We start from the raw sequence: 10,996 nt of genomic DNA on the forward strand, positions 1-10,996 counted from the left end.
AAAAAAAAAAAAAAAATACAATGTCAAAATTAAAAGTCAACTCATTTTTATTGTTCAGGAATTATTTAAAAATATGACACAATCTACAAGAATAAACAATTTCACAAAAAAAATTGCCAAATAGCCTATAAAAACCTGACAAATTAGGTGAAATTAAATTAAAATTAAAGACAAGTTGAGAGTGCTTACATTTGTGTCCAATGTTGCCGTATAAATGTTGGATTTTTATTTAAATATGAACATCAGTTACCATGGACAGACCCTGATTTAGCCAACGGGCTAATTTTCATCTGTAGTCCCTGACAAGTTTATAGTATAGCAAGATCAAGACAGTTTGCATACAAACAAATAAAATAGAATAAAAATCCACCAAAATGAGAATGCTAGTGCTGATTGTCTGTGCCATAGGGATCAGTGCAGGATAAAGAAAGCCATAACACAAGTCATAATGTTTCTGTTACAGCTTGGCATACAACACCGATACTCTAAAAACATTTAGAGATGCTCAAGAGCACTATGAACATACTGATTGTCTTAACTAGTTCAAATATATAATCTTATACTTTAACCTCTCAAAAGACTAGAAATTCATCTATACAACAGATGTATATTAGTAATTATAATAATGATAAAATTAAATAATTTTGTTTAGGAGAACTCATTCAGACCTGCTAGTGGGACTGAGCGAAGGCTGGCCCACTCATAATGTCAGTTAATGCACAGAATAAAATGAAATCCCACATGTAACCCCAAAGTTTATCTGTTATATTTCATTATTGACTGCCGACACTGACACTGTAGGCAGTCAATACAGACTCAATGTATTTGACATGTTGTATCTGAACTGGTTCTGCACGAAAAATGTTTTGCGCACCTTTTAACGAGAAAAAAACACGACTCTCCATCATTATTATTTCAACCTGAGTTATAAACTGGTTAAAGAATGCATGCACTGGCTACCATTGAAATATTTATTTATAAAGTGAGTTCCTCTATGTCGTCATCGAAGGAGGGGATGGCACGGATGGCAGGTTTACTGTCGGCAACGTTTAGAGCCTTGTCGATGACGCCGGAAGACGGTGGAGGTGTGGAGGAACCCGAGCTGAAGCGATGTAAACCGTCCCGTCTTGAACGTACCCCGTTGGTTGTTGGAGGGCTATTAAGTGCCATCATTTTACTGGAAGCACTGAAACTGTCACCAGCAGGAATGGTCTGGGCACCAAACAGCTGCTCCATGAGGCTTGATTTCTTGTCTTTCTCTGCTTTTGTTTCTGTTTCCTTCTCTGTTACCGTCATTCCAACATTAAAAAGTCCTATGGCTTCTAATGCAGAGTTTTTGTCGTCGCTAGGGGGAGCTGGAGGGAAGCCAGGGGAAACCCGGGACGCTGAATGTCCGAACGAAGGTGCGTACCTTCCAAATGCCAAGTCATCACTGGAGGTATGGGGCCGCAATGCTCTCCTCCCCGCTGTAAAACCGCCATGCTCCGCACTTTGCCTCCTCCTTCCGTCTTCTCGATCTCCAGCCAGCATCGATCCTGTCTCCTCTGACTCAGTGTGGTTGAAAACCGAAAAGTTACGGTTTCTCTCTTCAGGTGGATGCGGAGAAGCGATGTTGTTATTAATTTTTCTGGATTCAGAAAGAGGTGACTCATCGAACACAGAGTCCTGGGCTGCCTGGTTTTGACGATCTATTTCTCGCATCTTAGCCAACAGCTGCTCTTTCTTTCGACGTGCTTCCTCTGTCGCCTGCTGGCTGGACGTAGATTCCTTGTTCCATCGCGCCACCTCGTCCTGGACGTGGCCACGCTTCCAGTAGTTGTCGTCTTCTTTCTGGCTGAACAGGGAATTTGACTTCTTGCTATCCTCACCCTCCTGTTCTTTCTTTATGTCTGCAGATATAACGTGTCAGGTTAAGATTAAAGCCATTGACTGGGTATTTCACATAGATTATCCACGCACGTTGCTTTTATGCAAAGATAAAGGCGACGTGCGTGGACTGTCCCTGTTCTCGTTTAGTTTCCCTTTACCATTTTTCAATCTGCTCAGCTTCTCTTTGAAGACATTCAGCTCCTGGTCGAGTCCCTCTCTCTGCTGCGTCTCCTGTTCTCTCACCAGTTCCTCCTCGTGCCTCCCTCTCGTCTTGTGTTCATCGCTTTTTTGAGAAACCTTCTCCGACTCTGCTGGTTTGTCCACCCTGTCAAAACCCTGGACGTCATAATGTCAGAGACAGAATGGAAGACGTGAATTTAACCAAATAACTGCACTCAAACAGTAACCCTGACAGAAAAGTAAGGGATGAACAAGGCACCTACCTTCAAAGACAGGTATTCGCCAGCCGACTGTCCGCCGTACTCGTTGGTGTCATTGATGGCTGGGGGTGGAGAGGGGAAATCCTGACTCGACGTTCTGTCTTCAGTTTGTACAGCCTTGGTGCTGTAAAGCACTGTGACTAAACAAGATAAAAACAGATATCATGTAATGACGGTGTTATTTAAAGGGAAATCCCTCATAAAGCACCTCTGTCTGTCTTTTGCGCAACAGTGACTTACGTTTCCGCTTTGCACTACTTTCGCCATCTTTCCGTAATGCTGGTTTTGCCAAACGGTTGGAGTAAATATTTTTAGCATCTAGCTCTCTTTCCTTTTCCTGATCAAAGAAAAAAATAAAAAATCTCACAGTGTACAAGATGCAACAAAGCTTTGCACAAAGTTTTCAGGGCTGCTTAAGAACCTGAATAAAGCATACTGGTATGCTGTACCTTGAGCTTATTGGTCAGTCGGTCCAGCTCCTCCTGCAGACTCTTCACCTCCTCCTGAGAATGAATAGTCTTCTTCTTCTCTGCAGCAAGCTGCCTCTGAAAACTGTTGTTGCTCAGCTCAATGCTACGCTCCAAGTCCTTGAAATGCACACACACACACACACAAAAAAAAACTGTACACACCAACCTCGCCAAAGGAAAACAAAGGAACCAACGTGGCATCACAATGAAACTTTGAACAGAAAATAACTACAGTGGCATGAATGTATTAATAAATCACGTGCAATTTGCAGCGCACTTTAAATATGGTACTACTTCGACAGCAATAGAAATCTAACAAAAAAAAAAAAATAACCATGGATGAATTTACCTTGACTTTACGTTGTGCCTCTTGGGCCCGAGTTTTCTCTTCTTCAAAGCTACGGCTTAGCTCGTCTCTGGTCCCCAATTCTTGCTGGTCCACCAGCTTCTTTAGTCGCGCGACAGCGGCTTGGCTCCGATGCAACTGCTCCTCGCTCTCCTTCAACCGCCGCTCGGCTGTCCGTTCCCGCTCTTGCGTGCGCCGCAGTCGCTCTCGCAGCACGTGGATCTCGTTGGAGTGGCGCGCCAGGAGCTGGGAAATCTCACTTTCCGTGTCGTCGTAGCGCTGCAGGGCTTTTTCCTGACGCACCTGAAGCTGACGTTAGAAAAGGACGATTTAAAAATGATTTCTTATTTCACAGCAAAACGGTTTAGTTAAGAAAAACACCTGCCAACTTTAACAGAAAGCAAGCCTACCTGTCTGAGAGTTCTATTTTCCTTCTTCAGTTCATCATTCTGCTGCTTTAGTTCAGCAAGGGAGTTGCGCAATTCATTGATCTTCAGTAGGCGGGCTGAAAGCATCCGCTTGGTCACCAGATCCAGGTCTTTAGGCAGCGTGGACTCTTTGCTTTGAGACCGATTTCCCTTGCGGTTGTGCTGTGTGATGGGAAGGCCTCCAGGTCGCTGTGGCCGCGATGCATTCCAGCGCCCAACGCCACCTGCCGAAAAAAAACAAACAGATGGTTGTCAACGTAAAGGCATGCTGATTGGTTGAAGATTACCGCTGTTCATCAGTGCAACGTCTTTGAACTTAGATTTTAAAAAAAAGTCCAAATGGAGCTTGAATAACAGCATTATGGTGAATAAAATAATTCATTTACAATTAAAACAACTTATCTAGATGAAGACTGAGATGTTAAAATTGGGGTTATACTGCCATCATCTGGACAAAAACGCATAAATTGGTATGTGCTATTTACTTAACCTGTTGGTCTCACAATGACAGGGGTGTCAAACTCCAGTCCTCAAGGGCCGCTGTCCTGCAGTGTTTAGATGTGCCACAGGTAAAAAACAGTGGAATGAAATGGCTTAATTACCTCCTCCCTTTGTAGATCGGTTCTCCTGAGCCTTGCTAATGACCTAATTATTCTTTTCAGGTGTGGTGCAGCAGAGGCACATCTAGAAGTTGCAGGACAGAGGCCCTTGAGGACTGGAGTTTGACACCTCTGTCACGAGAGGACCCAAATTTGGGTCCTCTCGTGACAGACAGGGTAAGAGTCTCGCAAAAGTCTTCATACTCTACATTTTTTTTTTGTCACGTTATAATCACAGACTTCAACAAATCCTGTTTGGATTCTATGTGATAGGCCAACACAAAGTGGTGCATTATTGTAAAATGGACCAAAAAAAAAAAAAAATCTTTTTTAAAATCAAAACTCTGAAACATTTGGTGTGTGTTTTTATTCAGCCTCCTCTATTCTGAAAACCTCTACATAAAATTGAGTGCAACCAATCTGCACTTAAATGTCCCTTAAATTAGTAAATAGAGTTCACCCACGTGTAATGTAATTTCATTAAAAGATGATGGTGTTCGAGTAGTTTTACAAAGTACTGTATCTAACAACTAACACAGATACAAAACTGAAAAAGCAACAATGTACGTACGTAGCTTGTGGGGTGGACTTCTAGAAATCTGCTTTGCCTGCAGCCCTCTCTGTGGCACCGGAGATGGAGTGAGTGTCTGGGAGAAAGGTGAAAGTGAGCGTTCCGACTGTGTAGCGTTCTCGTAGTCCTCAGAATATAGTGACCCGTCACTTCTCCGTCCCTCTCCATCTGAAATCCGGTCTCGATCTGGATCGGATCGGCAGGTTGTTGCTTTCGATCTGCTGTCGACACTCGTGTCTTCTCTGTGACTTTTTCCCATTCTGTGCCTCCGCCCCGATGATGCTCGAGACTCTTTCTTTGTGCTTCGACGGGACTGGCGACTTAGAATCCGGTTGTCCTCAATCGCTTCAGGGGCTTTTTCTGATTCTTCCATGCTGTCTGTCTGATAATGTGTGCTGAATCTTAAGTGAGAAAAAATACAACAAAGTTTTGTTAGGAATACTTTAACTATAGCAATAACAAAGGATGCAGAGTCTTTGTTAAAAATAACAGTGGAAAACTGACCTTAACACTTGTATTGCAATACTACATTACGCACTCTTACATTTAGCTGAGGTTCATAATAAGCACAGCCAAGCCAACTGGTTTCACTAGTGTTTTCAGTATTATGTGTCTTGGTCACTAAGCAACAATACACATGAGATTAAAGTTTCCATGAGACTGTATTAAGCTTAAGGATAAACATCACTGTGTTTGGAGCGAATAATACTATACTACCCCCATCTCCATCAGCGAGATAATTAAGAGGTAAATATTAATTTCTGGGATTACTTAAATGCAGTAATTTAGACAAAACAAGGTCAGACATAATAAAAGATATATTTTAGCCCAGTAAGCCACATTACTTTACTCATATCTTACATAGTTATGCAAGTCAGACCATTTTCTATTTTCCCTCTATTTTTTTATAATGGTGAGACCAGCATCAACTATTATTTTATTCAAGACTAATGAATAAAATATAATATAAGAGAATAATACTTTAGTTATCCATCAGAGGGAAAATACTGTGTAACAACAGCAAAGTGACCATAAAGTAAAAAAGTACAGATACAAAAATAAAATAAAAATAATATGAATATTGGGTAAAAGGCTCTAAAGCAGAAACAAAAACAGAGGGGAAAAACTTATGCAGTAATGAATAAATAAATAGGAAAATAAATCTTAAAATATATAACTCTAGTGGAATAAAGTGTACCTGTACAAATTGTGTATTTTAAAATTCTGCTAACAAGGCCATAAAAAAGGAACAACACCAAAACAACTTGCTGAATGTAAACATTGTTTTCATTGAGGTTCATTTAGGTTAATGAACCACAGGCCATTTTATCCAGCACAACTCCAAAGCGCTACTAGATGCAATATTTGTCATACTTTTAAATTTCAAGTATGTGCTTTTACACTTCAAGTGTCAATATCTTTTGCAAGTAAAATTGCCTTTATTAAAGTTCATAATTCATAGAGATTTCAATGACAGAGACGCTGAATTCCAAGGGGATGATGGGAAAGAAAGAGAAGTGAGAAAATGTGGGCTATTTACACCTGAAGTTGTTACATTTTAACAGTAAAATATTCTGTTGAATTTTTTTCTGAATATTGTGAGGTACTTAGAAAAATTAATCGAAATTGATATTGTGAAGATAATTGACTTTCAGCATTTATAATTGCTTGACATGTACCACTTAATACTGTGTGCCTAGGCAAACTAATCAGAGTTAATTAAATGTAAAGGTCATGCACTCCTCTAGTTCTTTAGAAGCACATAGACATATCTATGGCAACGTACAAACATAAATAGAAGAGATCATTTGTTTACAACATGAACCACAGGCCATTTTATCCAGCAGATTTTCTGATGATAAAACATGTTCATACTATATGCAATATAATAGATGTGAAATCATTCTAGAGTCAAAATTCTTAAATAACAATGAAATTTTACACTCACCCCATGTGTCACATCCAGGTTATTTCTGCTGTTTTTAGCCTCTTTTTTCCTTTGTTTTTTTTAACAACCATTATACTGACCTGTCTTCTTATTCCCTTTTTGTATTTAAAAATTGGTCCAACTGAGCTCTGTCAAAACAAAATTAAAAGGCATCATCTTACACACGACAGCAATTAAGTACAGTTCTTTGTGACACCAAATTATCGGATTATTGCCGTTTGAGTGATTGGCAGGTGGACTGTTGACAGAATCCATGCCAAGTAACAGTAACTAAACAAATTTCCTCTATAAATGAAAAAGCCCTCTTACAGGAAAGGTACAATAAATCAAATAAAACACATTTATATAAAGACACAAAGTAAAAATAACGCATTATTGGCAACAGAAGATTAGTAAACCACTTTAGAGAGCTTATAGTCCTTGTTGGAGCAGAGCTGCTCCTTGTAGTGGCGCTAAAACAAATACACCTATATTCAACAAGTAGGTGAAAACTGAAGGCTGCGTTTACTGCTGGGATGCTAGTAGTACCCACCTACCTTGTTTGCTCGTTTTATTCAGCTATTTCACTACTGTTTCGCTCCGATTAAACTTCATAGCGGGGACCAGATTCATCGTAGATTCAAACCGCTAATGTTAGCTAGGAGTAGCAAGCTAGTTCGAGCGTTAGCCGACTTATCCGTAATTAAAACTGAAAATGTTCTCTCCGCTCTCTGAGAAACTACACTGTATTGACTGGTCGTTTAAATATATTTCCCTTTAATCATCCCCGTAAACACAGCGATAGCACAGACCACAAACCGTAACCTTTATCTTTCAAGCCCCATGATTCAGTGCAACCGCTGACGCTGTGCCATGGCAACCGCGGCAATTGTTGCAACACCTTTAGTCACCAGAGAGGCGCTGTTGTTCTTCCACCCATAGTGGCTCTCAAGTTTTAGTTGATGTAAATATCAAACCACGGAATAACGCTTTAAAACCATCTTCTTCTTTTTTTTCCATTTTAAATGTTGTTAGTGGAGTAGATTTTAGACTGTGGGTGGAAGCGCTGGACTACACGGAGAGAACTCGTACGTGCACAGGGAGAATGTAGACTTCATGCAGGTCCCCAGGCTAGGGACCTGAATAAAGAGATTTATGCAGGCTAGGATTTATGCCCTACACAAGAGTCTAGTTTCTGGTTTCTCATCAGAAACCAGTATGAAAAACAAACCTGACCAAAGGAAATGTGACTTTTTTTGTTTGAAATTAATACACAAAACATCTGGTAAAGAAAAACTAAGAATTGGCCTATTTTTAATATTTTTCATACTGTGACCGTAGGAAGCGCTGTCTCTTCTGTAGCTTTAAATATTTGTTTTTCACCATAAAGCATATATTGATTTACATGAGCAAATAGAGTGACCAGACATTCGATATTTTTAATAAATTCAGTATTTAAAGAACAAATTATCAGATTGTGTTGCACTTTGAGTATAATGTGGGAAACAGTAGCTACACTTGAGTTATTTGCTATCAGATGTTGAAGTGTAAGGGGTCTATGAGGAAAAATTGGTCGGTTTTGTACCTCTCTTCATTGTGCTTTTGATTTTAGTTTTGTATTATTTTTTTTTAAATAAAAACAAAATTAAATCAAATGTAATTTTTGATCATCAAGTTTTGGTCAACTGTGTGTTGCTTGTACTCCTGTTAAATATTTTGTGTGTGTGTGTGTTTAAAAAAAATAGATCAATTAACCCCTTTTGGTTGGTTGTTTTTGTTACGTTTTCTGTTACAATGGATGTAAACAGATTAAGCAGTGCATTACATTTCAAACAGGGCAGAAACCCTCCTAAAGAACACAACTTTCCCCTCTGCCTTACCTGAAAAACTAGGTTAAGTTGCTTAACATACTCAAAAACAAACCGGAATCATTGGCTTGCTTTCAGAATAAATTTAAGCTTCTCAAAAATGTGATATTTTTGAGGAACTGCATTGTATCAGTTCACATAAGCATTCCAGTAACTATATGAAGGGTGCCGAATTACAAAAATAAAACATATCATCTTATAAAATTCACGTGTCCCTTTAAGTCCGGAATTTTGTTTTGAAAGATAGGACGGAAGTGTAAAGTTCAGCTTGATCTATGTTGCATGTATTCAAAGAGCGTCACTGGCTGCTTTATTATCATGGCTCAGTTTAAATATCGGTGCAGCGTGTTTTTTCTCTGCTGAAGCACACTGCGTCTCGTCTGTTTTCAAGTTTTTCTCATTTTATGAGGGGAATAAAATTTGATACACTACAGGAAAAACGTTGTTCGGTAACAACAAACCATTAGTCGACTGCTGGCGATAATTTGGGATTATGGTCATCAAGGTTTACGTCGCTTCCTCAAGTGGCTCCATCGCGGTGAGTGTTTGCAAATGTGTGATGAAACTTGGTGACAGGTGATTCAAGAAACAGGGTTTTGCAAATCTTAAAACGTTTCGTTGCTGCCTATATATGATGAATTATGTAACTGATAATGAGCGCCTGTTGGTGGCCAAGTAGTGAAAGTAGACAGCGTTATTCTAACAGGTGAGATGATCTCTTATACAATAATAAAAAAAATCTTAATAATAGTAATAATAATAATAAAACACCACTTTGACTCAAAGTTAAAACAAGTCTGTACACTAGCACAAAATTACATGACCAAATCAGGAAGTACAAAAGGAAAACATTACTATGGTTTATTTAAAGTGTGACGTCAAAAGAATATGTTCCCATATGGTCATGTTTTCACACTTTTTTGCCCTTAATAAATTATATCATACATTTGGAAGCTGATTGTTGTTCTTAATCAGGATACATTCTGATAAAAAAAAAAAAAAGATCTGAAGAACTTGGAGCAAAAAGGTAAAGACACTGAACTTCGAAAGAGATGCAAACAGATTTAAAAGAGAGAATGAGAATTAAGGTGTGTTGCTTTGTTGTTGTTGTTTTAAGCATGATCAAGACAGTGAAATTCTAAGAGATATCTCCCTTATTTCCCATCCATCCTTTTATCTTCAGCAGTAACCATATTTCTGTCCTCCATCTTCTGATCGATAAAGGCCTTTTACTGCTGAACCTCTACGAAATGTTCTTTTCAACCCGTTTATTTCCCCATGTAATTCTATTAGACACCAGCAGTGTCTGCTGCTTCATCTAGGATGGAATTTAACCACTTTAACTGTCTTGTATTATCTTCTTTGAAAGGTGCACTAATGCATTTTATAAGTAATACCACAAGCCAGCAGTACTTTCTAAAATCTTGTTGAAAAATTAATAATTATACATTTGGGCTTTGGACTTGGAGAAAAGATCAAAGAAAACACAGTTTGACTCATTTCAGTGGCATGGGGTGCCTTAAATTTTCTAAACCATAATGATTTTGCAATGGCTACACAAACAGAGCACCAAATGTAGCTCTTGTGTTGTAGCCACTTGGCAAACAACCACCAACACATCATTTTAAAATAGGGCAGAGCTGATATGAGTGTTAGTAGAAAAAAAAAAATCATCAAACAGCTCTCCTGCATGAATGCTCACAGAGTTAGGTAATGGTACAGATGAGTAATATATTTATTTTATCATGCTCTGCTCCTCAAAATGGGCCTCTACAATCTGGATGTTTACAAAAGAGTTATTTTTAATCTCATCACACATACATTCAAAGCACAGAGTCTCTGTTTTTTTTTTTTTTTTTTTGGTCTTGCACATTTTCACGTACGCTCAAGTAACTCCACCATTTGGGTCAGCTAGTGCAAGGCAGAGCTCATGTGAGTGTTATTTATTCTGAATGCTTTTGATTTAATTTGCTGAATAAAGAAGAAACACTGAGGACGGGTCAGTCAGTTGGTGTAAAGTGAAGACTGTAAAGACTGTTCTTGAAGGGCAGTAATAGAAAGTCAGGAAATCTGGAAAACACTCAAATACAAAAGTGCAAAAAGAAAAAAAAACAGGCAAGCACAGAGAAAATAGGTTATAAAAGGGTCTAAGTTTGACCCCAGAGTAGCATAATCAGTTTAACACAATCAGATTAATGGGGTGGAAATGAACAGCAGAGAATAGATCATATGCAAATTAGGTTATCCTCTTCTCTTCACTACAAAGATCTGTTGAGTCCAATCAAAAATGTTTTTTTATTGATATGAATGAAGGTTCTGTGGACATGCAAAAAAATAAAATTCTGGTTTAATAAATAGAGATGTGTTCTCAGTGTCCTGTTTTCATGTTGTCACAAGCCATGTAGGGGGACAGAGCAAACACGTGGAAGAAGTTTCAGTCAGACAAGGCCAATATCGAACTTCTAAACATACATCTAA

General features: G+C 38.8%; 1 protein-coding gene across 1 annotated transcript; it reads right to left on the minus strand.

Annotated features, from left to right (window-relative positions):
- Positions 1-224: 224 nt before the first annotated feature.
- On the minus strand, positions 225-7,555 carry LOC106942563 (lebercilin-like). The gene is made up of 10 exons (XM_015025881.1): positions 7,204-7,555; positions 6,672-6,799; positions 4,724-5,124; positions 3,536-3,777; positions 3,129-3,434; positions 2,759-2,896; positions 2,550-2,646; positions 2,313-2,449; positions 2,028-2,205; positions 225-1,889 (listed from the first exon to the last, which is right to left on the minus strand). The coding sequence occupies exons 2-10, from the start codon at positions 6,674-6,676 to the stop codon at positions 976-978; spliced, it is 2,418 nt and encodes an 805-aa protein (XP_014881367.1). The 5' UTR covers positions 6,677-6,799; positions 7,204-7,555; the 3' UTR covers positions 225-975.
- Between the last annotated feature and the right edge of the window lie 3,441 nt (positions 7,556-10,996).

This window comes from Poecilia latipinna, unplaced genomic scaffold, assembly GCF_001443285.1.
Source record: "Poecilia latipinna isolate Pla-1442-1.1 unplaced genomic scaffold, P_latipinna-1.0 Scaffold4379, whole genome shotgun sequence".
Taxonomy (NCBI): Eukaryota; Metazoa; Chordata; class Actinopteri; order Cyprinodontiformes; family Poeciliidae; genus Poecilia; species Poecilia latipinna.